Raw genomic sequence first — 27,633 nt, forward strand, 5'->3', positions numbered from 1 at the left:
ATCATAATTTCAACAGAGATGCTAAAAGCTAAAAGCCAGATGTCATGCAGACCCTGAGAGACCACTAATGCCACTTCAACCTACTCTACCCAACAAAACTCTCGATCACCATACATAGAAAAACCATGACAAAACCATATTTAAACAAAATCTTTATATTAAGCCATCACAACAGAGGATACTAGAAGCAAAACTAAAACACAAGTAGGATAATTACACCCAGGAAATTAATCATTGCACAACAAACCCAAAATGAGAGAACCACACATACTTCTGGTTCACAACTGCACCTGATAACAGAACCAGAGCATCCCCACAACACCTCACCCACACATAGAGGCAGGTTTACCTCTCAGGAGTTCTGACACTTACAGGCTACCAGTTGAGACCCCCAAATCCCCAATCATTACCCTAACTGGGAGTTTCTGGCCCAGAGGACATAAGACCTCCCCATGCTGCTGGAGATGCATCCTTCTTCTAGTCTGCTACTTTGCTGAGGACAGAGCTGATCTTGTGCTCCAGCACTCTCCACCCTGCCCACAGCAAGAGAGTCATTTGACTGGCAGGAGTTCTGCCACAGCCAGACTCACAAATCAGGTGTTCCAGATGCCATCTTAGAAACATAGACAGCCTGACTCATGAAGACCCAACATTACCAGGGAGAAACAGGCTCCAGTCATTGACAGCAAGAAGAGTTACTATCAGAGAACACCAGATGATGAGCAGGAATTGCCCTGGACCACTCTGTCCCCCTCTGTTTTTCTATTTTGGGGGCCAAAATGTCCAGGCCTGAGCTGCTGCTCTGGTCCCTGGTCAGGGTCTAGCAAGAGAGAGAGTGGGAATGAAGGGGAAGAGACAGGAAGAATGGAGACAAGACAGACGTTCTGATCAAGTCTCAAGTCACTTTATTGTCTCCTTTTTGTCTCTCTCATTGAAGGGAAGAAGTCCAGGGTATTTATAAGCTTTGCCATGTGTCTTGCAGGTGTGAATATCACATGCGCTTTACAGGCATGTATAGCATGGATAGCATGTCCACCATCTGCCTTGCAGGCATGAATACCATGTGTGTCTTACAGGTGTGTATGGTCTGGATAGCACATGCACTGCACACCTTGCAGGCATGGATGCCACATGTGCCATGCATCTGGGAGCACTAAACAGAAACAATATATTATAGTGTGCTCAGCTATTTGTAGGCTGTTGAAAAACAAGTCTCTTGTCAGGGTATATGGCTTGATTTGGCTGCAAAGCTGATAGCCTCTTTCTGCTACTAATCAGGTTTCAATGGGGAAGCACAAGGACTTAAGCAACAGAAATCAAAGCAACTTGGCAAAAAATCCAGTTTTCTCACCAGAGCAAGGCCTGAATCATGGTGACACCCCCACCCCCCCCCAAAAAAAAACACCAATGCCAGCCCAGGTTAATATACCCAACAAAATTTACCATACATGTAGAAATCAAGATATTTCATGACAAAATCAAATTTAAACAATATCTTTCCACTAAACCATACCTACAGAAGACAATAGAAGGAAAACTGCAAAACAAGAGGGAGGGAAACTACACCCCCCCCCCAAAAAAAAAAAACCAAGAAATTTGTCTTCTCACAACAAACCCAAAAGAAGAGAACTAGACAAACATAATTCTACCTCTAACAACAAAAATAACATGAAGTAAAAATCATTTGTCTTTAATAGCTCTCAAAATCAATGGACACAACTCCACAATAAAAAGACGTAGGCAGAGACTGGATATATAAACAGGACCCAGCATTTTGTTGCATACAGGAAACACACCTCAGTGACAGACACTACCTCAGAGAAAAAGATGGAAAAAAATTTCCAAGCAAATTATCCCAAGAAACAAGGTAGAGTAGTCATTCTTGTATCCAATAAAATAGAATTTCAAACAAAAGTTATGAAAAACAGACAGGAAAAGACACTTCACTATCATTATCAACAAACGAAAATCAACCAAGATGAACTCTAAATTCTGAACATCTTTCCAATAAGTGCAAGAGCAACCACATTTGTAGAAGAAATATTACTTAAGTTGTAAACACACCTTAAAGCTCACACAAATGAATACACCTGCTTCTCAGCACCTCATTACACGTTCATGAAAATTCAGCATATTATCAGACACAAACATGCCTCAATGAGATTAAATTAATCCCTTGCATTCAATCAGATCACTATGGACTAAGGGTGTTCTCCAATAACAATCAAAACAACAGAAAGTCTACATACTCATGGAAGCTGAACAACTCTCCTCAATGGTAAGTTGGTCATGGAACAAAAGAAAGAAAGAAATTTAAGATTCTTTAGCTTGTGTGGTGGCACAGCCTACCACATCTCATGGGACACAAATACAGCAATGCTAAGAGGAAAAGTCACTGCAGAATAGTCGACTGATTATATCTGCCTAGACAGAGTAATCAGCCCTTAATAATTCTGCATCACTAAGGTTTGTCAGATGATTCTGGGCCAGAAGGCAGAAGATTTGATGCTCCAACATTCAGTAGTATAGGGGCTTTCCAGGTGTTCAGCAGTCTCTATAAATTGGCTAAGTTTTAGAAGCTATGCTTAGTGCTTCTCATAATTTCAGTTAACTCAGTCATTCTGGATTTCTGACGGGGTTGAAGACCTATAATCTCATAGAAAATCCTGGCTATTTACTTTGAGAGAAAAGATCTGAGTGGATGGCTTTCAACTGACATTCATTCTAAAGCCAAGAAAAAAGCCAGGTTCAAAACTAAGTGTTTTAGTTAGGAGAGATGACAGAGGTTCTGGTTAGTCAACAAAATGATGGACTGGGTATTAGGACTATCTTGTACCTAACTGGTACAATTAGGAATAATTATGCTCTAATTGCATTTTGAGAGAAAAGTTTTATTTTAACAGGAAGGGTGAAGCTAGGTGATGAGAGAGAAAAAGTGGGGGGGGGGCATGGAGGTAGATGTTCACGTGTCTCCACCAGTCAAAGATAGTTTATATATCTAGGTTGGGTATTGGGTTACACTTCTGATTGAGCATTACCAAACTTATAAAGCCTTTGTTTAACGTTTAAAAAATGCATAAAAGCAAAAAGGAAAAGGGGCATGGGATAGAGGTTTTCTAGGGAGGGGAAATAGGGAAAGAGGATGGCATCTGAAATGTAAATGAAATATAAAAATATTTTAAAATGTAATAAGAAAAAAAAAAGAAAAAAAGGAAAAGTCACTGTTCTGACTTCCTTCATAAAGAAATTAAAGAGATCCTACACTATCAGATTAATAGGACATCTGAATTCTAGTAAAAAAAAAAAAGAAGAAAATATTTCCAAGAGTTGTAGACACAAGAAAATAATCATACTCAGGGCTGCAAACAACAAATTAGAAACAAAGAGAACTATACAAACTATTAAAAAAACCTAGGAGCTGATTGTTTGTGAAAATCAACAAGATAGATAAACGCTTAGCCAAACTAATTAAAAAACACAGAAAAAGTACCCAAATTAACAAAATCAGGAATTAAAAGAGAGACATAACAAAACAAACTAATACAATTGCCTTATACTACATCAGTGGGAGAAGAAGCACTTGGTCCTCTGGAGGCTTGATGTCCCAGAAAAGGGGGATATTAGAGGAGTGAGGCAAGAGTGTGTGGGAGCCTGGGAGAAAACTCTCTTAGATGCAAAGTGTATGGGGAGTGGTATGTGTTTCAAATAGTGGAGACTGGGTAGGAGGACATTATTTGAAAGGTAAATAAATGAAATAATTAATAAAAAAGAATATAGAAATGCAAGGAAAATACATATTCAATAATAAATAAATAAAATCAACAAAAATAGTTCCTAAAGAACTGGCTGAGTAGTTAGGAACAATTTCTCTAATAGAGAAGCTGGGTTTCATTTTCTAAACCACTTGCAGGAACATGTCTACATGTACCTTCAATTCCAGGGCATCTTTCTCCTCAGGTAACAAACAAATGTTAAAGGTACAGAAAAACAAAACATTAATACCCATAAATTAAAAAATAAGTGTATACTGTGTTAGGATCAAGTGTACATTTGTAAGACAAATGTACACAAAACTTACAGAGGACTAAATTTTGCTTGCTTTAATAGATTTTGTGATTTTTGTGTCTCTGATTAAGGTGGGTAGAAGAAAAATGAAATTAATAATATATAAGTACAGAGTTTAATATGAAGATATGAATCATTAATGGAGAAAAAAATGAAAATTACAATTAAAATAAATACACACATTACCACATGTCTATTTTTTTACACTAACAAAATTTGAAATGAAATGTAGTAAAGATTCCAAATACATTTCTGTAAGTGTTTAACGACTTGAAATTGAAAGTAACCATCTCAATTTTAGAGGGAAACTAAAGACAATTCTATAAGCACTCTACAGTCAGGTGGTAACTATGGTTAGCTAAAGATGGACAAAATCATGTGAAAATAAAATGTTATATAAAATATATTTACTTTCTGAAAAGAAAAAAATCCATGAACACATTTAGTTTTAAACTTACCAGGATGAACCAGTTACAGAAATTAAAATAAAATACAAAGTTTGCTCCAGGATATACTAATAACAGAATAACCTCATGCATTAATAATTTAGTCATCATGGATGATAATAACCATTAAAAACTAATATCTAATTGCTGGAATGGTAAATTATTGATATTTTCCCAGTGTTTTTCCCTCTGATCCTGTAAATGGATCTCTCATCTTTCCTTAATTAAATAGTTTACCACTGAGAGACTTTGGCTTAGCCTATTGACCCATTATAGTGACTAAGACAAAGAAGTCTATTGTTGCTGTGACAATTTTCTTTGATGCTATAGTGTCTAGGGCTGAAAGTAAAGTCACTGTGAAGAGCATTGTGATTATTCAAAAACATGGATATAATAATGTGCAGGCAGGTCTTGGTTGAGAAGCCACTTTGAAGCTCATTAGTAAGAGTGAGCCCAAGTACCATTGCATATATAAAAAGATATCTTTGCTATCTTCTGAGATCTTCAGGGATTTCTTTCTTCAAAGACTTGAAGCTCTTGTCATACATCTTTCAATTGTTTGCTTATAAAGTTACTCCAAGATATTTTATAGTATTCATGGCTATTGGGAATGGTGCTGCTTCCATAATTTGTTTCTCAGCTTGTTTGTCCTTCATGTAAAGGAAAGCTACTGATTTGTTTGAAGTAATTTTATAACCAGCAACTTTGCTGAAATTGTTTAAAGGCTGTAGGAAGTTTCTGGTAGAAATTTTGGGGTCACTTATATATCATCAGTAAAAAGAGATACTTTGAATTCTTCATTTCTGATTTGAAACCTATAACCTCATTTTGGTGTCTAATTGCTGAAGCTAGAACTTCAAGTACTATATTGAATATAGCAAGAGATGTCTTGTCCATCATTTTAGTGTAGCCTCTTTTTAAAATGGTTATTATTTTATGCCTATTTTATTTGTATATAGCTGCCTATGTAGTGGTTTTTTCTTTCTCTTGAAAAAAATTCTAACTGCAAATGTCATGATTCCAGGCCTCTAAATAAAAGTATAACTTGGATTTTAAAACACATTATAAAATTAGTTACTGTGTTTTTATATTTTGGTGACTCTTCTATTGAAGCTTTGATGTTGGAAATGAAATGAACAAAGTATCATTGACTGAGTACTGATGTTGTCTAAGTGTTGAGTTCTGGGTATAAGTTGCTTGACGTTAGCTAATTTTAGGTGAAGGTCATAAGACAGCATTGCTAATTTTTGATCATGCCTTTAAGTCACTTAGTATTTCCTGATGCAGTAAGGTTATATAGTATGTAGAAAATGAACTGGATATATGAATGCTTAGCTAATTCTTAACATATTCTCATGTATAATGTATGAGAAGGTCAGATGCTATAATTTTGACAACCAAGTTTTATGCCCAAGAACCAAAGCATATCTGATGTGGTTTGTTGTATAAGATTAATATGTGTTATTTCTATGCCTAGTATTGAGACGTTGTTCACATTAGGATGTGTGTATTTTCTGAATATTTTGTCAAGTTACTTATAAAATTTGATAGTGGTAATATTGACTTTTTCACTATGTTAACAATACTGATCCATCAGCATGGGAAATCTTTTAACCTCATATATATTTCTCAATTGCTTCTGCTTACAGAAGAATATCTGCACATAGCTTCTGGGAACCTGTCCTCCCAGTAGGTTTTTGCTTCACATGATGTTTTTTTCCAAGACTTATGCCCAGGAGAGTTTCAAGAGTGACTACTAATTCCAAATCACCTCATTTCATCCCATATTTCAAATGGTTCCAGTCAGTTAAGCACTTAAATTTCTTACTATACATAGATTGAATAACAAAGGCAAAAGCTAAGTTTCTTAACTCTACTCACTTTTTTTTAATGATCTACCCTGCCTCAGCCCCACAACTTAGAAATTATTTTGTTGCCCCAATTCATCAGGAAGAAGTTGATGGGAGTGGTCATCCCATTCAGTTGGGTGTGGGTGTCTAGTTATGATTATTTTACAAAGTACAGATTTTCATTTTAAGGGATAATTTGAAATGGACAGGTAGGAAATGAAATAGAGAACTTAGAATCAGGGATTTCTTATTTTCTTTTCCTTTTCTCTATACTTCCTTTCTTAGTTAAAATGAGGAAGGTTGAAAAGAAAACAGAGGGATAGAGTAATAATATAAGAAATTACATATATGGGAATGGAATACTTAATGTATTCTTAAACAAAACAATTTATAGCCACAATCTTACATTTATAAAAATCTTTGTGTTTTGATTGATAATTGTAATTATAATTTGAAACATTTGTACAGAATTTATATATTGATAAATGCTTTAATTTTATTGTCATGAATCTTTGAACATTGATTTTAGTAGTATTGATTTAAATTTTCTCCATTCAATTTTATGTTGGCTATTGGTTTGGTTTATATTGCTTTTTTATGTTTAGGTATGAACCTTATATTCTTGATCTCTCTAAGCCTTTTAATATGAAGAAATGTTGAATATTTGTCAGAGGCTTTAGCAGTACCTAATGAGATGATTATGTTGTTTATGTATCAATTAGTTTATCTGAAAAATTATATTGATAGATTTTTGTTGATTGAACTAACACTGCATCACTGGGATGAAGCATACTGGATCATGCTAGATGATAGTTTTGATGCATTCCTGGATTTGGTTTGTGATTTTTTTTTTTTTTTTTTTTAAATCCTTTTTACAGTCTAGACTTTATCCTGCTCCCAACGACCACTCTCAGAGTGTTTCATATCCCACACCTCCTCCCCATCTCAACTCCACAAGGATTTCCCCACTCCTGCCCAGCCCACCTGAACTTGCTACTCCCTGGGACCACAAGTCTTTGAGGGTTAGGTGTATCTTCTCTGGCGGTATACAGACCCGACAATCCTGTGCTGTACTTGTGTTGGGGTCTCAGTGTCTGCTGTATGCTGCCTGGTTGGTAGCTCAGTGTCTGAGAGATCTCATGGGTCCAGGTTAGTTGAGACTGCTGGTCTTCATATAAGACCACCCTCCTCAGCTCCTTTCAGTTTTTTCCTAATTAGACCAAAGGTTGTCACCTGCTTCTGACCATTGGTTAAGTGTAAACATCTCCATCTGACTCTTTCAGCTTTTTGGGTCTTTCAGAGGGCAGTCATGATAGGCCACTACGAAAGAGCCTCAAACTCATTTGCACAGAGGGAACTTTTATAAACAGAACAAAAATGGCTCATCTTCTAAGATCAAGAGTTGATAAATGGAACCTCATCGAACTGAAAAGTTTCTTTAATACAAAGGATATAGGCAATAGGATGATTCAGCAACCTACAGATTGACAAAAAATCTTTACTAACCCCACTTCCAATAGATGGCTAGTATCCATAATAAAGAACTCATAGGTAAGCACCAAGAAACCAAACAACCCCAAAATGGGGTATAGAATTAAACAGAGAATTCACAACAGAGAAATCTCAAATGGCTGATAATCCCTTAATGAAATGTTCAAAGTCCTTATTGATCAGGGAAATGTAAATCAAAATGACACTGAAATTCCACTTTACACCAATCAGAATGGCTAAAATCAAAACTCAAGTGACAGGATATTTTGGTGAGAATGTTGACAAAGAGGAACACTTTTTCATTGATAGTGGGGTTGCAAACTGGTACAACCACTCTGGAAATCAATCTAGTGGTTCCTCAGAAAGTTAGAAATAGATCTACTTGAAGTCCCAACTGTAACACTCTTGGGCATATACCCAAAGGATATTCCACTATGCCACAGTAGAACATAATCCACTATGTTTATAGCAGCTGTATTTGTGATAGCCAGAAGCTGAAAACAAAAAGGTGTCCTAGAACAGAAGAATGGATACAAAAAATGTCATTCATTTACACATTGGAACACTACCCTGCTAATAAAAATGAGGACATCCTAAGTTTTGCAGGCAAATGGTTGAAACTAGAAAATATAGTTCTTTGTGAGGCAACTCGGTCCCACGAGAACATTTATGGTTAGTATTCACTAATAAGTAGTTTGTCAGTATTTAATGAGTACCTTAGCATCAGTGTTTAGAGAAGAAATTGGTCTGAAATTATCTTACTTTGTTGATTTGAACGACCCCCTCCACGAAGGGAGGACCTCCCCCAAGCCTCAGGAACTCACCGACACTCCAATAACTCACAAGACACTATTTTTGCTGCAACAGCATGAGGTATATTTCAGGATCAGTCGACTGATGGTTAATTCATATCCCAAGTAGGGGCAGAGGAATTTACAAGACCACCTGGTCAGGGGCAGTCTTATATAGGAACTCACAAACGTGGGGGGGGGGTTGAAACGGGGAAATGGGTTGGAGGGGTAACCAAGGAAACATAACATCATGAGGTAATAACAATGAATAGTCTCAGAGAGACTCAACCCATATTCATGTGGCAAACACTCTGTACTTTTATTCTTCTCAAGAATGTGGTCCTTGTCTTGTTAGGCCCAACACTATGTGATGCTGAGAAGCAGGTATATTCTTTAGTGTATTGGTGAAATGATCTGTAGATATTGGTTAGGCTCATTTGATTGATAAAAGCATTTAGTTTCATTATTCCTTCATTTAGTTTTCATCCAGATGACCTACTGATTGGTGAGGTTAAATCTTAAAGTCTCACATAATAATAAATGAGGTTCATTGTGCAGATTAATTTAGCAATATTTCTTGGAAAATGTGAGTGTAAGACCCCCAAAAAGGGAGGACACCCAAGTCTCAGGAATTCGTGGCTACCCAATAACTCACAAGACACTGAACTTGAGGTAATCAGTAAGAGGTATATTTTGATCAACATCTTGAGGTCAGGACCCATGACCCACTCAGGGGCAGTGGAGTCTGAACTCAGGGCTTTGGAGGCAGAGAAAATTTAAGGCCAAAAACCACAACTCAGGGGAGAAACCACAACCCAGGGGGAGTGAAGTAGGGTTATTGAAAAGTACCTGTGGAAAGTCCCAGTCCATTATTCAGTTTGTGACTTTAAGGGCTTCTTTTGGGAATTTTGGTATAATTCTGATGTTTGCCTACGTGTACTACCTTTCCCCTTTATCTCTCTTCTCTTAATATCCCTTTCTATGTTCTGTAGAATTACTGTTTTGTTTGCTATGCAGTGGGAGGTGTCTCTTTTCTGGTGCTGTTTAATTGGTGTTCAATAAGCTTCTTACATGTTTATAGGCATGTCTTTCATCAGTTTGGGAAAGATTTTGTCTATGACTTCATTGAAAATAATTTCTATTCCTTGGAATAGAACTCTCTATGTTCATGTATTCCTCGGGTTCTTAGGTTAAACCTTTTCATGGTATCCCATATTTCCTGGATATATCATGTCAGGATTTTTAAAATATAATACTTTCTTTTTTTGATGTATCATAACATGTGTCCTCAATGATTAGTATTTACTGGAGGTAATTGCATAAAAGTACTATTCAATTACTAAAACAATGTTTTTTTTTTTTATTTCACCATGTCTGCCTAATGAACCCATACAGTTTATATAATAGTCCATTCTGTCATTCTTAATCTGCAATCCTGTTTTACAGAGTTTTTGCCATTGTTGGGCCATGATTCTAAATAATTTTAAGTGTAGTATAATTTTTCTAAGACAAAAGTATTTGAAGTATAGTCCATATTAATTGAAGAGTACAAAGAAAATTTGAAATCTCTTTGTGAACTAGACCTTCATCTAGCATTTCTGAAATTTCTAAACTTTTACCTCATTATGATGTGAAAATCATAGCAGAATGAAAGAGAAAAAAAAAAGGAAACCTATGGAAAATTCCAGTTAATCATTGAGGCACAATTTGAATTCTTATTAGTACTTTTTGTAGACTGATAATACATCATATGGGTGAGTTTTGCAGGTAAGCACAATGTCTCTCTTCGTGTTGTGCAGTATTTTCTTCATAGAAAGTAAATGACAAAGTATTGGGTAGTAAAGATACTTTTAATATAATAATTTTCAGCCACTGATCAGCTCAAAGTTGTCAACTTGGATGATATTGTTGGAGGATGAAGTTCAGCTGTGTTCAGTTCAGTGACAGGTGAAAGTATTAGCATTGTTGCAGTGCTGTCACATTTACATGTGAATACTGTTTTTGATAATCAAAAAGAATCAAACTCACTTTAAAAGGAAACAGGTAAGAAATTATAATCATGGATCTCTCCTTAAAACAACAAAATCATGATAGTTTATAATGGGACATTATAATGGAAGGCAAGAATAATATCTCATTGGAGACAATAGTGAGATAGGAATTGATTGCCTTGTTTTTCTTGGCCACAGACAAGTGTTTTGTTTACCTATTATCAGAAATAATTTCATCTGGGGATACCTCACAGACACTGACCATTATTGTAAATAAAGGCATCATTTTTTTTATATAAAGCACCTTAGGCAAAGGTAAAGAAAGGAAAGGGTGAATATAAAATTTAACTATATTCAGCCTTCATTTAAAATTACAATCTGTCTGTTAGTTACATAGGAGGTCACTACTGCTACCTACCCAGCTCTACAGAGAAATACACCATCTTCTGGAAAAACAGATCACCTGTTGGCAGAAAAGGATTTTTTTCCTTCTGCCTATATAAGCTCATGATCTCTGGAGCCGTTTTCTGGCAGAAGGCAAGCAGTTGTGATTCCTGCTCTCCACACTTCAGTTTTATCAGGGACCGAGCAGACGATTGGTTGCCTACCAACAAAGAGTGGCTCCTGGAAGGTGTAATTTTCATATAAACTTTTGTGAGACATTCAATTCTGAAGGAGAAGGAAAAGATGTGTTCTAATCAGGTAAATGTGTGCATTGGTATGGGACATGATGACTGTTTTTACAGAAATAACCTCATTATTATAACCTCCAAACTTTCACTGTGCTAACTCACATTTCCAAAAAGCCCTTCATATTATTCTGTTTTAATTTATATAATAATTTGTATAGCATATTATTTAATAAATAGTTAATTTTATTATGTATTAAATTATGTAATAAACATATAATACATAAGTAATATATATATTGTATATTAAGTTATATAATGAATACATAATAATAAATTATATAATAAGACTGAGAGCCTATTGCCATAGGACTCAGCTTTCCTGCTGCTGCAACTCTTTAATAAAATTCTCAGGTTGTATTGACTCAAACCATGAGGTTATTTTTGTTGCTAGTTCATAGCTGCAACTATTTTGCTACTGCTATGAAGCATGCTATGAATTATGTAATATGTAAATATCTCTGCTTTCTCAAGGCTAGAAAACCACCATTAGATCATTTAGGGGATTATGCCTTTTGACCAAGAAAAGTGTCAACATCCACATGTTGAGAACTGCTAGACTATTGGATCTTTGCAGAGAAGTCAAATACTCTTTCTCTCAGATCATAAGTCATCAAAAATTCATATTAGTTACTGATAACATACAATTTACATAGTTAACTAATCTTTTATTGGGTCAAATATAGAACTTAGCCAATTGACATGAGAGAAAATGGTTAATTTTAATTTCAGGGTCTATTGACATTCATTGATGTGGCTATTGAGTTCTCTAAGGAGGAGTGGGAATGTCTCAATTCTGCTCAGAAGGCCTTGTACAGAGATGTCATGTTGGAGAATTACAACAACCTAGTTTCTGTGGGTAAGAATATTTTCATTTCATAACTTCAACTTCACCTCAGGAATGTCTGAAACTTATTTTAGTATTTGGATCTGCCTTTATTAATTATAGGTATTGATTAGTAACATATTTACAGCTAATATGTACATTTATCTTGATTTTACATTTAACCTAAGAATCCTTTAATATTAGTTACTTATTTTTAGGCCATCATTATTATTTATATGTGAATCCACTTTGCCTTCCACAGTTGTCTTTATCTGATGCTATAATTTAAAAAAGATATTCAGAGTTTGAAAAACAATTGAGTTGTGAAGAGCCTAAAACATTTTGAAAAAAACGTGGCTATAAAAAAGTCATTCATGCATTTTTTAACTCCCCTTCATGTTACATTATGGCACATTCCTATGCAAGTACCCAGGTGCATTCAATGGTATATTGTTATGTATATTCGAATATACAGGTGTTGCACTTTCAAAACCAAGGATAATCATCTGTCTTGAACAACAAAAAGATCCCTGCATTGTTGATCAAGAGAAAACAGAAGGAAGAGAACCAGGTAATCTGTAATGAAATAGTATGTGATGTGATAACTCTAAACCAAGGAACAATCTAATCCTGAAATGTGGTTTTTATTTTATATTAAATCTATCTTACATAGAGATAATTCCTAAGCATTTAATTCAGAATACTGTACCAAAGAAACGTAAACCATGGCTGTTATTTAATTTTTGCCTTATATTATTTGAATAGTGGTAGTTTGAAATGTAATATATATATATATATATATATATATATACATATATATATATATATATGTATATATATATATATATATATATATTAAATTGGCCCAAGTGTATAATTGCTCTCCATTGTGTTTCTTGTTCTCTATTGTATGCCCCATCTCATGATATAATCTTGCATATATTTCTTTTGTCTTCTATAAAAAACAAACAAGTATATTCGTGTCCCTAACTAGCTACATAGATATTCTATATATAGCAGATATGCCCATATCTCAAAAGGTACATTGTCACATGAAATTAAGCTTTCATTGGTTGATTTTATTCAAAGTTTCTAATTCATATTGATTGTTTCTCTTATTATCCATTTACCTAAAAATTCCTTACAACATAAAATAATGAAAAATTTCATGAAACCTAATAGGATCTTGTATATACAGCTTACAAATAGTAAGTCAAGATGAAATGGGCTGATTCCCTGAAGCCAATTTAGAAACTCTTTCCATTTTCCAATTTTATAGTTCCTCTATGTCTACTCATCACTATCCATATAAGTATACACTACACTAAGTTTTATAAAAATGAGCATTAGTTTCTCACTAGATATGATCAACATCATGGGTTTTACAATACAGAGTGTTCATCACTTAAACAATACATTGTGACACACAACAGGAACCCACTCATAGAGATGATTTTACATAAATGTAAATACACAGCAAAAAATACACACACACACACATACACACACACACATACACACACACATGCACAGGTACACAAATGTAGGCACTTAAAATATAATCAAAGGAAAAAGGAAAGAAAAGCTTTTAACATGAGAAGGAAGGTGGGGAAGGTAGAGTCTTACCTGGGACATGCTGGGGGAGAAGAAGGGATGGTAACTAGGATGATGTTCCTACTTCAATTGAAAATATATTTTTAATTACTTAATTAAACTAATTTATGTTTTATCACTTTACATAAAGCTTTCTTCGTATATGGGTATTCCTCTTGTTTGATTAGATTTGTACCAAGATATGCCATTTTATTCTGGCTATTGTGAAGGTAGTTATTTTACTTATTTTTTCTTCAGGCCATTTATCAATTGTATAAAGAAGGGCTACTTAACTTTTTTGGTAAACTTTGTAACTGTCCATTTTACTGAAGCCATTTTTAGCTGTAGGAATTATTTGATGGAGTTTCTCAGTCATTTACATATACTATTATATCATCTGTGAATTGCAATATTTTTTCTTTAATAGTTTTTAAAGATTTTTAAAATCATTTTATATATTTCATCCCAAATGTTGCCACCCGGTTTCTCTTCCCAAACTTCTTCATCCCAGCCCCACACACATTTACCTCTGAGAGGGTGTCCCCCCATCGCCTGCCCCTGCACATCAAGTCTCTAAAAGTTTAGGCACATACTCTCACTGAAACCAAACAAATCACTTCTCTGCTACATATGTGCCAGGGGCCTTGAACCTGCTCTTTGCTTACTAGATTAGTGCCCCAGTCCCACAGGACACTGAATTGGGATCAGAATATTCGGAAGAGAGAACTGGATGACAGGGTACACAAAGAACTAGCGCCTTGTTTATAGGCTGATCAAACTGCTGATTTTACATTTTCACACAGGGGTTATATACACAAAAAGGCAGGATGTGGGGAAGGGGATGATGCAGGAGCATAGGTGTTCAGGGGGAGTACAGATACTCAGAACAGAGTGTCAGCTGGGTGAAGGTTCAGGGGACAGGTCACTATGACTCCTCCTATGATTCATTTGTTTTTATCTAATTTGGTACTATCCACCAAGGCTAGCCAAGGTCTATGACTATCTACAAGACCAATGACTACTTGTTCTTATCCAGGCTGGTAAATTTCCACCAAAGCTGCCTGTTTACAATATCTTATAGTTATCTCTTTCAGTGTTTTTCCACAGAGACCAGAGAATTTGTGTTAGCAGGCTGACTTAGGCCTATGGCTGATTTTAGGCCTTCAGTGTATAAGTGAAGCTGCCCCTGACAGCTTAGTCTCTGGGAAATCCCAGGGATCCAGATTAGTTAACATTGTTCATCTTCCTATGGGGTTGCCTTCCCTTTCAGCTCCTTTAATCCTTCCTCTGTTGCTTCCATAGGAGTCCCCAACCTCAGTCCAATGCTTGGCTGTACATATCTGCTTCTATCTTAGTCAGCTGGTGACAGAGTCTCTCAGGTTCTAGCTATGCTAGACTCCTCTCTGCAAGCACAACATGGCAATAATAACAGTGTCATGGTTTGGTGTCCACCAACATCCCAAGTTGATCACTGTGTATCTTTGCCTTTACTTTCTGCTCTATTTTAGTTGCAGAATTTCTTTTTGTAAGAAAAAATTCTGAGTCAAAACTTTTAAAGGTAGGTTAGTGAAACTGTTCCTCTTCTTTTACAATTCATATCTTCTTGATCTCCTTTTGTTGCCTTATTGATGGAACTAGAAGTTTAGGTAGTATGCTGAGGAAACAAGGAGAGAATGGACAGCCCTATCTTGTTCTTCACTTTAGTAGACTTTTTTAAAAGTTTCTCTCCATTTAATTTAAATTTGGCAATTGGCTTGTTCTTTACTGCCTTTCTTGAATTTACCTGTATGCCTTGTATCCATGGTCTCTCAAAGACTTTAATATGAACAGGTATTGGAATTGGTTAAAGGATTTTTAATGTCTATTATAATAATCTTGGTTTTCATTCATTTAGTTTGTTTATATATTGGATTACATTGATAGATTTTTATGTATTGAATGACCCCTTCGTACCTGAGATGAACCATTCTTGATTATATTGCATGATGTTTTATATGTCTTCTTGGATTTTTGTTTGTAATTATATTAATGAGTATTTTGCATCATTGTTCATAATGGAAATTGTTCTTTTTGTTTTTTGTTTGTTTGATTGTTTGTTTGTTTTGATTTTTTGAGACAGGATTTCTCTGTGTAGCCCTGGCTCTCCTGAACCTCACTCTGTAGACCAGGCTGGCCTCGAACTCAGAAATCCCCCTGCCTCTGCCTCCCAAGTGCTGAGATTAAAGGTGTGCACCACCACTGCTAGGCTGCAAATTGTTCTTAAATTTCCTTTGACTGTTGTATATTTGTGTGGTTTAGGTATCAGGGTCAATGTGTACTAGTAGAATGAGTTTGGCCATATTTCTTCCATTTCTGTTTTGTGGAATCATTTGAGGAGCATGGGTATTAGCTTTTTATTGACATCATGATAGAATTCTCTGCTAAAAACATCTAGTCATGAGCTTTGTGATGCTGTTGTTGTTTCTGTTGAGAAATTTTTAATGACTGCTTCAATTTCCTATGTTACATTGTTTACCTGATCTTGATTTAACTTTGATATGTGGAGTCTATCAAGAAAATTGTACATTTCATTTATACTTTCTAATTTTTGACACAGAGCCTTTTGAAATAAGAATTATTGATTCTTTGGATTTCCTTGAGGTCTGTTGTTATATCCATGTTTTCATTTCATTTTTTCATTCAGGATATTTTCTTTCGGATTTTTAGTTAGTTCAACTAAGGGTTTGTCTGTCTTGTTGATTTTCTCAAAGAACCATCTCTTAGTTTCCTTGATTCTTTTTCTTGTTATATTTGTTTCTAACCTTTTGCTTTCAGCTATGAGTTTTCATTCCTGCCATCTATTCCTCTTTGGTGTCTTTGTTTTGTTTTGTTCTAGTGTTTTCATGTGTGCTTTTAATTTGCTAGTATGTGATGTATCTATTTTCTTTAAGAAGGCAGTGTTATGATCTTTCCTCTTAGCATTGCTTTCAGTGTATCTCATAAATTTGAGCATAGTTTGCCTTAATTTCCAGTGAATTTAAAAATTCTTTAATTTCTTTATCTCTTCTTTAACTTCATGGACATCGATTTAAGAATCATTCAATTTCTATAATTTTGTATGCATTCTGTTTTTCTATTTTTGAAATCCAGGTTTAAATCATGGTACTATAAAAATATACAAGGACTTATTTCAGTCTTCTTTTATTTAATGAGGCTTAATATATGACAAAGTATATGGTCAATTTTGGGGAAGGTTTTGTGACCTAAGAAGAATATATATTATTTTGTGTTTGGGTAAAATGTTCTGTATATATTTGTTAGGTCCATGTGATTCATAATATCTGTTAATTTTCTGTTTTGATTATTTGTCTATTGCTGAGAGAAGGGTGCTGAAATCTCCCACTATTATTGTTTGGTGTTCCTTATATGTTTTGAGCTTTTATAAAGTTTCTTTTATGAATGTGGGTTCATTTCTGCTCTACAAGTTCAGAATTGAGACTTCACTTGGTAGATTATTACTCTTATATATATAAAGTGTTGTTCCTCATCTGATCTGAATATTTTGGTTGAATATCTTTTTAATTAGATATGTCTACTCTTGCTTGTTTCTTGTGTTTATTTGATTTGAACAACTTTATATCAAGCACTTTCTTCTGATGTAGTGTTTGCCTTTTTTGCTGAGGTTTTTATTGTTTTAAACAACAAAAGGATGAATTGTGATTACACATCCATACATTTAGTCGGTTTTTTTAAATAGGAAAATTCCATCCATTTATATTGACAGATGAGGAATGCTTGTAATATCTGTTATTTTGTTATTGGTGCAGGGTATATGTATGTGCATGTGCATGTGTATGTTTGTGTGTTTCTCTTCTTTTGCTTTTCCATATCCACATTTGGTGTGAATTATTTATTTCTTGTTTTGGGGGGTATATTTACCTTTCTAGTGCTTGAGTTATCTTCCCATTATTATTCATAAGGCTGTATTAATGGAAAAATTTTAATGTATTTGCTTTGCTTATGGATTTTTTGGTTTTCTTCATTGGTGGTAATTTACTGTTTTGGGTGATATAGTTTCTTGTCAGATATCTGTAGTATCATATGTCTAGGCTCTTCCAGCTTACAGATTATCTGTTGAGAAGTCAGGAGTAATTCTTATAACATTGTCTTTATATGTTTTTTAAACTTTTACTCAGGCAACATTATACATTCTTTTTCTTTACTGTATATTTCCACATATTTCAGGTCAAAAAGGAGAAGGCACTCAGAAAGCCAAAGTATTTACCCAGACACCAAATATTCAAGCTCACCAAAGCATCCCTAAAAGAGACAAACCTTACAAATGTAAAGAATGTGGGACATCTTTCTCCTGTTTCTCAAGGCTTAAAGTTCACCACAGAAACCATACTGGAGACAAACCTTACAAATGTAATGAATGTGGAAGATCCTTCTCCCATTCATCATGTCTTAGAGTTCACCACAGAATCCATACAGGAGACAAGCCTTACAAATGTAATAAGTGTGGTAAATCATTTATACAGTCCTCAGATCTTAAAATTCACTACAGGATCCATACTGGAGACAAACCTTACAAATGTAATGAATGTGGGAAATCCTTCACACGTTCTTCAAGTCTAAGAGATCACCATAGAATCCATACAGGAGACAAACCTTACATATGTAATAAGTGTGGTAAATCATTTACACGGTCCTCTAAACTTCATGTTCACTACAGAATCCATACTAGTGAGAAACCTTACAAATGTAATGAATGTGGGAAATTCTTCACCCGTTCTTCACATTTAAAAGTTCACTACAGAATCCATACAGGAGAAAAACCTTACAAATGTAATAAGTGTGGTAAATCATTTACAGATTCCTCACAATTCCATGTTCACTACCGAATCCATACTGGTGAGAAACCTTACAAATGTAATGAATGTGGGAAATCCTTCACCTGTTCCTCAAAGCTTCAAGTTCACCACAGAATCCATACAGGAGACAAACCTTACCAATGTAATGAATGTGGGAGATTCTTTGCCCATTCCTCAGGTCTTAGAGTTCACCACAGAATCCATACAGGAGACAAGCCTTACAAATGTAATGAATGTGGGAAATCCTTCACCCATTCCTCAAGTCTTAGTGTTCACCATAGAATCCATACAGGAGACAAACCTTACAAATGTAATAAGTGTGGTAAATCATTTACACGGTCCATAAATCTTAAGGATCACTACAGAATTCATACTGGAGACAAACTTTACAAATGTAATGAATGTGGGAAATCCTTCACCCGTTCTTCAAATCTTAAAGTTCACCACAGCATCCATACAGGAGACAAACCTTACAAATGTAATAAGTGTAGCAAATCTTTTACACAGTTCTCACATCTTCATGTTCACTACAGAATCCATACTGGTGAGAAACCTTACAAATGTACTGAATGTGGGAAATCCTTTAAAAGATCCTCAGATCTTAAAATTCACTATAGAATCCATACTGGAGACAAACCTTACAAATGTAATGAATGTGGGAAATCCTTCACCCGTTCTTCAAATCTTAAAGTTCACCACAGCATCCTTACACGAGACAAACCATACAAATGTAATAAATGTGGTGAATCATTTCTACATTCATCAAAACTTCATGTTCACTACAGAATTCATACTGGTGAGAAACCTTACAAATGTAATGAATATGGCAAATTCTTCACCACTTCTTCAAGTCTTAGAGTTCATCACAGCATCCATACTAGAGACACACCCTACAAATAGTAAGAAGTGAAGTAAATCATTTACACAATACTCACATCTTTTCATTCACTACAGAATCCTACTGGAGAGAAAACTTACAAATGTAATGAATGTGGAAAATCCTTCATCCATTCCTCAAATCTCAGAGTTTAACACAGAATTCATGTAGGAGACAGACCTTAGAAATATAATTATGATAAATAATTTACATTGTTCACACATCTTCAAATTACTATAGAATCCATTCTAGAGTTCAACCCTACAAATGTAATCTTCTGTCTGGTTTTAATCTTTCTAAGGTCATCAAAGAATCCATACTTAAAAGCAATCTTATAAGTATATTGAATGCAGAAAATCCTATTCCTGCTCATCAAATTTTCAATCTCACCAGAGAATCCTTACAGGAGACAAATCTGGAAAATGTGGTAGTTGTGGACATTTATTTCCAAACTTCTCAACTCTGTAGCCTCACCACTATAATCCATTCTGGAGACAAACCTATCAAATATAGTGAATGTTACAAATCCTTTACACTGTCCTTAAATCTTCATGGTGACCACAGAATTTGTATTGCAACAAAATCATTACCAATATAAAAAAGTGGAAAAATCTACACTCAGAAACCATATTTGCAAACCAAATTTAGCATGCATACTAGAGGCAAACCTTACAAATGTAAAGAATATGGCAAATCATTTATCACAAACATGATCCATGCAAGAGACTAACATGATAGGTAATTACTCTTCCAGTATTCATGCAGAAATCTGTTATTTACAATGAGAAATGTATTCATAAGAATTTAAATAATGTTGAAACCTTACTCATTACCACAGGAAAGTCCTATATTTCATTAGGAATTGGAAACATTTTACCCAAAACCAGCTTATGTTCATATTAAGTATTTAATTAAAAAATGAAAAAATTGTTCACCCAGTAATAATCTGAAATCATTAATTAATCATGGTATGAATTTATGTTCTAACAATTTGAAGAATAATATTTTAAAATGTAAGGATTTAAGCCAGAATAATATTAATAATTATCCTAATAAAAACCAATTGCATAGTGTTCTGTGTATTTTAATAGAGTAGAATATTGACATTTGTGAGATAAATTTTATGTGAAGATTATTGTTTTGTTAGTCTTTGAGCTTTTTATAGGGTGTGTATTATAGGTAATTTTAAAACGCAAACTACTCCCTTTTTTGTCAGTGGCATCAATAAATATATTAAAACTGTCTTCTAGTAATTCAGCCTTGATATGTTTAGTTTTTTTATTTTATTCTTGGATTATATTATTCTTATCCTACATTTAATCATTAATAATACCAACAGAATCATGTCTCAAAAATTAATTTGATTGATTTAGACAAATGCCAAAACAGCGATTAAGAAGTGTATATATCCTGAAGAGACAAACCCTGACTTTTTTCACTGTGTGTTTGTGTGTGTGAGTGTGTGTGTGTGTGTGTGTGTGTGTGTGTGTGTGTGTGTGTTATGGATACTGTCACTGTCATTTCAAGGAACAGAACTTTGGGTATATGGAAAAGTACCAAGTCAACCAATTGTTTGGTGATGAGATGAAGATTTTAGATGACAATTCCCTCTTGGCACATACTTTGATAGTCATTGTGTGTGCTGAATATAGTCTACTATAGAATTCTCCTGCATAGAAGTTTTATCGAAAATATTTCTCACCTAGAGAAACTGGTTCTGCTAAATATCTCAAAGCTGCCTCCTCCTTACATATATACATAATAAACCTGTCTCTCTTCTTCTTTGTGGCTATTAACCTGTGTCCCATGTTAAACTCTGTGGAATGAATCTGCTGACCTTTCTGAACACAGTGGTTCAACATTGCAGATCATATCACTGGGATCACATCTGAATATAGCTTTTCAACAGATCCCTTTACTTATTGCTTTCTGTCTTTTAAATATTGCCTTGACACAACAGTCAGATCTATTTATGGAAACATGCTGAAAATGACAATTTCAAGACAATCATCTTTTTAAACAAGAAGGAAGTACTTTGAATCTTTTAATTGAAGAGTATTAATAACTTCAGTAAGGATGAAAATTGCCAATGCATTAAGTACTAGTTAGTATATCAGTAAGACTTCACAAATAACATTCTATGAATCTAGATGGAAAGAAGTTTCTCTAAAACGTAAACTATACTTGGAATTATGTCTTTCACAATTCTATCCAGAGAGATTTTGGAACTCCAAGAGAGAACTGTCTTGAAAGGTATCTGTTTGAAATCTATCTCCAGCAGAACATAGGCAATCAGCCTGTAATCCGTGACTTAACTTTGAGATATTCATTCATTACGGCCAGATAGCCTTTCCTGAGTTTGCATCTGCAAGCCAAGGCTCATCCTTGGCACTTCACTCAGTTTTGGTTTCTTGAGCTGCGCTGAATAATTTTAGGTCTATAAAATCCAAGTTGTAAATTGTTGACCTTAATTCTGTGGAAAAGGGGTTTCTATTCAAAAAATACTTTCAAATAGATAGATAGATGATAAAAAATTAGAATATTCATACATATATAGTAGATATATTAAATGTACATATGTATACATACCTAAATAAATATTTACATATATACATATGTAATCTATGAATGTACTTTCTGAATAAGATTATATATATTATCTAGGTTTATTTCTATGTACTTATATCTATCTATCCTCCATCTATAATTATATTAATATAGGTAGGATATAAATGTATAAGTTTATATAAGTACATATATATATGTATGTATATATATACATATATATATAATATAGATATAGTTATAGGTTTAGGTATAGATATTGTAATGGGTAGAGTCTATGATTGAATGTAGTCTATTCTAAAATTTCAGTATTTTGCTTTTAATGTTTATACTTTTAAATCCATTTTAGATAATGTTTGCAAAATGTTAAAACCACAGTTTTGAATTTATCTATCATTTCTGGAAGGTTTTTACTAGAAACAGATAGATAGATAGATAGATAGATAGATTGATAGATAGATAGATAGATAGATAGAGAAAGAGAAGGAGAAAAAGAGCAAGATGCCTTCAGAAATAGGAATACCTTGACTTATTTTTTCATTATAAGTATCACTTTCATTTTCTTCTTTTGCTTCTTGCAAAAGGTAGAATGTAGAATACAATATTGAATAGGTACTGGTAAAATAAACATCAGTATCACATTTTTTAGGACGAAGGCCTTTGCATTAAGTTGTCTTCAATTGGCATGATGTTGGCTGTATGACTTATATCTGTAGATTTAAAAATTACTTCAGTAATTTATTTTCATCCCAAAACATGTGTCCTTCCCAGTCCCCCTTCATAGTGTCCCTCCTCCCATCCCTGCTCCCCTTCTTCTCTTGAAAACTTGTGCCCTGCCTGGATATTCTTCCATGCTGCACATAAAGTCTCTGTGAGATTAGGAACTTCCTTTGCCATAGCAGTCAGAAAATGCAACCCTAGGTTATGGAGGCCTCATTCTAGCCCATGTCTGCTATCTGTAGTTGCTCAGTTTCTGACTACTGCCAATTACGAAGGTTAGTCAACTTCTTTGGTATTGCTATGGAGTTTGTATATCCCTGGTGGCCTTTAACCTTTCTACTAATTTTTCTGTAAGAGTTGCTGACCTCTATCCAATGTTTGGCTGTTGGAGTCTGCATCTGTTTTAGTCAGCTGGTGCAAATAGACTCTCAGAGGACACTTCTAAACTTCTGCCTGTAAGAATAACGAAGTATCATTCCCACTGTTGGGGACTAGTTCTTGGTCATGGGATGAGTCTCAATTTGGGGCACTTACTGGTTGTCCATTACATCATTCTCTGCTTCATTTTTGTTTCTACATAGAGTATAGACAGTGTCAGGAGCCATAATGGGACAAGCTAATAATTGGCAGATGATCATCCTGAAATGCTTGCCTCAGATTATTATATAATCTACGATGGTTGTGCCCCACTAGCAAGGCTGTGGTGGACGTGATTTTAGGAAAGATTCCTGCTATTAATATGCTTTCCCCATTATTATTTTTGTTAGACATATGCAACTATCACTAAACAATAGCACACCACTTTGTAGCAGATCTCTACAGATCCACAAAGATGTACTGTCTTATAGGGATACTATATAGACAAATAATGACTTCTTAAGTCTTAATGATGATCCTATAAGAATTCCTAAAATTATATCAATGATTAAGCTCTTTTATATCGGGACTGCTATTAAGTCACTCAGGCATAGTCGAAACTACAAAGAGAACTCTGCCAGTCTCCCAGTGTTATCAGTTAATTGCCCCTAGACCTTCTCCTGCTTACCAGGACAAAAGAGAAAATATTGCCTGGATTTATCTATACAAAACATCATTAATTTCTTAAGTTATAGTTTCAAACTTTCTGTGAATCTGTGGAGTTAGACAGGTGATGAATGTCTAGCTAGATAATTTCTCCTAATGGGTAATCATGTAAACATTCTGTGTTGTAAACTTCTGTTTCAATTTATCATCCAAATTTTGGTGTGAACTTGTGATGAACTTTGTAACATGTGATCATCTACTCTGAATGGTGTATAAATACTGAAGACAAAGACAAAGAAGTCAGTTAGTTGGTTAGTTAGTTAGTTAGAATAGAGTTAGTTGGAATAGTCAGTCAGTTAGAATAGTGAATTAGGTTAGTTAGAATAGAGTTAGAATAGAAGAAAAAATAGAGATAGAATAAGAAATTTTACTTTTCCCAAATAGAAAAGACATTTTCCTTTTTCCCACTTAGGACTTTTCTGCATTTCCCCTCAGATCACTTTCATAGGTTATTTTTTACACTTAATAAACTCTATAGCAACTTTTCTAAGTGTCTTTTCTTCCTGTGAACCAGTAGTTCCTGCTGAGATAGAACAAAGTCCACATTGCCTAATCCTCTATCCTAGGCTGCAGGTGTTAATCACCCTAGCTTGCAGTCTCTTATCCTCAGAAGAAGTTTTTAGGGTAGTACAAGGCTATTTACTTAACTCCTTGCTGGTCTTAAGGTTGGGGTGCAAGTGCCAGTTTCAGGCCACAGGATTGCTGACTGCAGATCAGCTACAGTAGCATTAGGGGCTGCCTCAATAAGAACTGGTGGGAGGAGGAGAAGAAAGAAGAAGAAGAAGCTGCATCTCTCCCCTCTCATCTCCAAGCCGCGGGGGAGGGGGGTGGCCCCCAGCAAGACAGGACAAACTTTAGTATGTATCAGCCCACTTTTACTGTTCTGTCCCTCAGTTGGGGGCCACTATGTTGCAGACCATTCTGCCCCACACTTGGGGCTAAGTGCTCTGGTCAAGCGAGAGAGTAGAGATGGAGGGGCAAGAGATGAGAAGAATGGACATAAACCAGAGTTTGTAGTAAAGTCTGGTTACTCCTTTATTGTTCCTTCTATTGACTCATATTGACTCCTATTGAAACTATTACAAGGAAATCTTGGGTATTTATAAGCACAAGCAGGAGAACACAGGTGAAGACATTGTACCACATGCACCATGCAGCTGGGGTCACTAAACAGCAAAACAAGCTATGTGAGATAAACAAGATATTTATCAGAGTGTGCTTCAGCTGTTGTAGGCTGTTGAAAAACAAGTCTCTCATCAGGGTATATGGCTCCAGATGGCTGCAAAGATGATAGCTGCTTTCTAGCCAATTTCTGCTAAAAGTCAGCATCCAACATGAGTTCGAATATTTTGCTGATGGGTTGTTGACCTTAACACTCTACTAGGAGAACTCCCTGGCTAGTGGAGATAACCTCTTCTGGTTCATGTATGCATTGTTAGGCATCATGTCTGCATTCACAACCATTGATTCTGGGGAGCATCCACAATCCCAGCAGATATTTTGGTCTTAATAGATTTTATCCCCACCCCTTTGTAAGCGGGTTCAGAATTCCTTCCACTAGTTTGTAATGCTAGACCTCTCACCTGTCTCTCTGCACAGCTGATTCTGCCCCACCAATTTTTCTCCCCATGCCCCCTTTCACCAACTTATATTGCTCCCTCTGGGTCCTATGAGTATCTATTTCTTCCTCTATGTAAGATTCAAGAATCTGTACTTGAATTTTTCTTGTTTAAATTTTGTACTGTGGAGTGTATCATGTGCTTTGATACTTTATGGCTAATATCCACTTATCAGTGAGTACAAACAATACATGCCCTTTTCAGTCTAGGAGAGATCTTCCAGGATAATAGTTTTTAGTTCCATTCACTTGCCTGCAATATTCATGATGTCCTTCTTTTTAAAACAATAGCAAAATGCTATTTCTTTTTTTTCTACATAACATTTTTTATTCATATTTTCTTTTTGTTGTTTGTTTTTTTATTTTTTATTGGATATTTTATTTATACTTCAGATGCCATCCCCTTTCCGCATTCACCAACCCCTTAGGAAACCCCTATCCCATGCCCCCTTTTCCTTTTTACACTTATACATTTTTTAACAATGTTAATCAAAGGCTTTATAAGTTTGGTATTGCTCAATCAGAGGTGTAACACACTACCCAACTGAGATATATCAACTATCTTTGACTGGTGGAGATACATGAACATCTGCCTGCCTGTCTCTCCCCTCTTTCTCTCTTTCATCACCTAGCTTCTACTCTCCTTCTTCTCCTACTCTTCTTACTCCTTCTCTTCCTCTCAATACTCCTCCCACCTTAGCTCCTCCTACATATCACCCTTCCTGTTAAAATGAAACTTTTCTCTCAAAATAAAATTAGACCATAATTATGCCAATTTGTACCTGTGAGGTACAAGATAGTCCTAATACCCAGTCCAACATTTTGTTGACTACCCAGAACTTCTGTCATCCTATCCTATCCTATCCTATCCTATCCTATCCTATCCTATCCTATCCTATTCTATCCTAACTAAAACACTTAGTTCTTTACCTGGCTTTTTCCTTGGCTTTAGAATGAATGTCAACTGAAGACCATCCACTCAAATCATTTCTTTCAAGGTAAATAGCCAGGACTGGCTATGAGGCTATAAGTTTTCAGCCCTGTCAGAAATCAAGAATGACTGAGTTAACTATAATTGTGGGAAGCACAAAGCATAGCTTCTAAAACTTAGCCAATTTATAGAGACCTCTGAATACCTGGACACTCCCTCTACTACAAAATGTTGGAGCATCTGTTCTTCTGCCTTCTGGCCCAGGATCATCTGACAGACATTTGTGATGCAGAATTATTAAGGACTGATTACTCGGTCTAGGCAGATATAATCAGTCGACTATTCTGCAAGTGTGTCCTTTTCTGGACAGTAATTTGTCTGTAGAAGGAAAGAGGCAATTCTTGTCTAGTGGCTGTCTTACCACAACTGGAATAACTCCAAAGATGGTCAATTTTTTCTTAGAATTCAATGCAGGAAGGTGTCAGGAGCAGACAGGTCTCTAATCAAAATGAAAATTAATACAGAAATGTTTGTAATATCAATTCTGTGGATTTCTGATGTTTTGAAAACCAACTATCCATGTATCGTGATCTGGACTGTTGTCTGTTAACTCCACTCAGCTATTTCTAAATAAAACATAGAAAACACCCTAACAATAAACTCCAAGCCATGAATTTGCTATAGTCCCTTAACTCACAGGCTGACCATCTCATATCAGTTAAAAATGTTAAAGAAGGACTGGGTCTAAGCCTTGTATTCCTAAATGTGTTATACTGGTACAATGCCTATGAGAGTAAAAATATTCTTCTGACTTTTATATCAATAAGAAACTCGTACCAATGAAAACTTTAAAATTTGTAATCAAAGTAAATTGGTGCTGTTTAAGAATTTATATCTTTATCTAGATAATAATTATACAGATTTCTACTAATAGGTTTTGGCTGTGCAATAAATTCTAGCTACTCCTCTCTATTCCCACAAAACCACTACTTTTCCCTAAAATGACAGCCCAACATTTACCACCTTAGTCCAGGAAATAGAGGCACTGAGTCTTCAATAGCTTCTTCAAGCTGATTATGGGCATTGAGATATTAGAAGAGGAGTGGGGGGGAAGAGCAAATTGATAAGCTTCTGATGCTGTGTCGTCACTGCCTCCAGATGGAATTTCCGGACCTCAGAGGTTTGAGCAGGTCTGTCCAGCTTGCTTGATGAGTCGATACACCAAGGCTGATCATTTTGCAATA

General features: G+C 35.1%; 2 protein-coding genes across 2 annotated transcripts in view; one reads left to right on the top strand and one right to left on the bottom strand.

Annotated features, from left to right (window-relative positions):
- LOC117716056 (uncharacterized) overlaps positions 1–27,633 on the bottom strand; it is a 126,001-nt gene that overhangs the window by 49,412 nt on the left and 48,956 nt on the right.
- On the top strand, positions 11,142–19,657 carry LOC143443771 (uncharacterized). The gene is given in 4 exon segments (XM_076941727.1): positions 11,142–11,267; positions 12,056–12,182; positions 17,967–19,470; positions 19,555–19,657. Coding segments are annotated over 4 exon segments (1,860 nt in total).

Source organism: Arvicanthis niloticus, chromosome 10, assembly GCF_011762505.2.
Source record: "Arvicanthis niloticus isolate mArvNil1 chromosome 10, mArvNil1.pat.X, whole genome shotgun sequence".
NCBI classification, from domain to species: Eukaryota; Metazoa; Chordata; class Mammalia; order Rodentia; family Muridae; genus Arvicanthis; species Arvicanthis niloticus.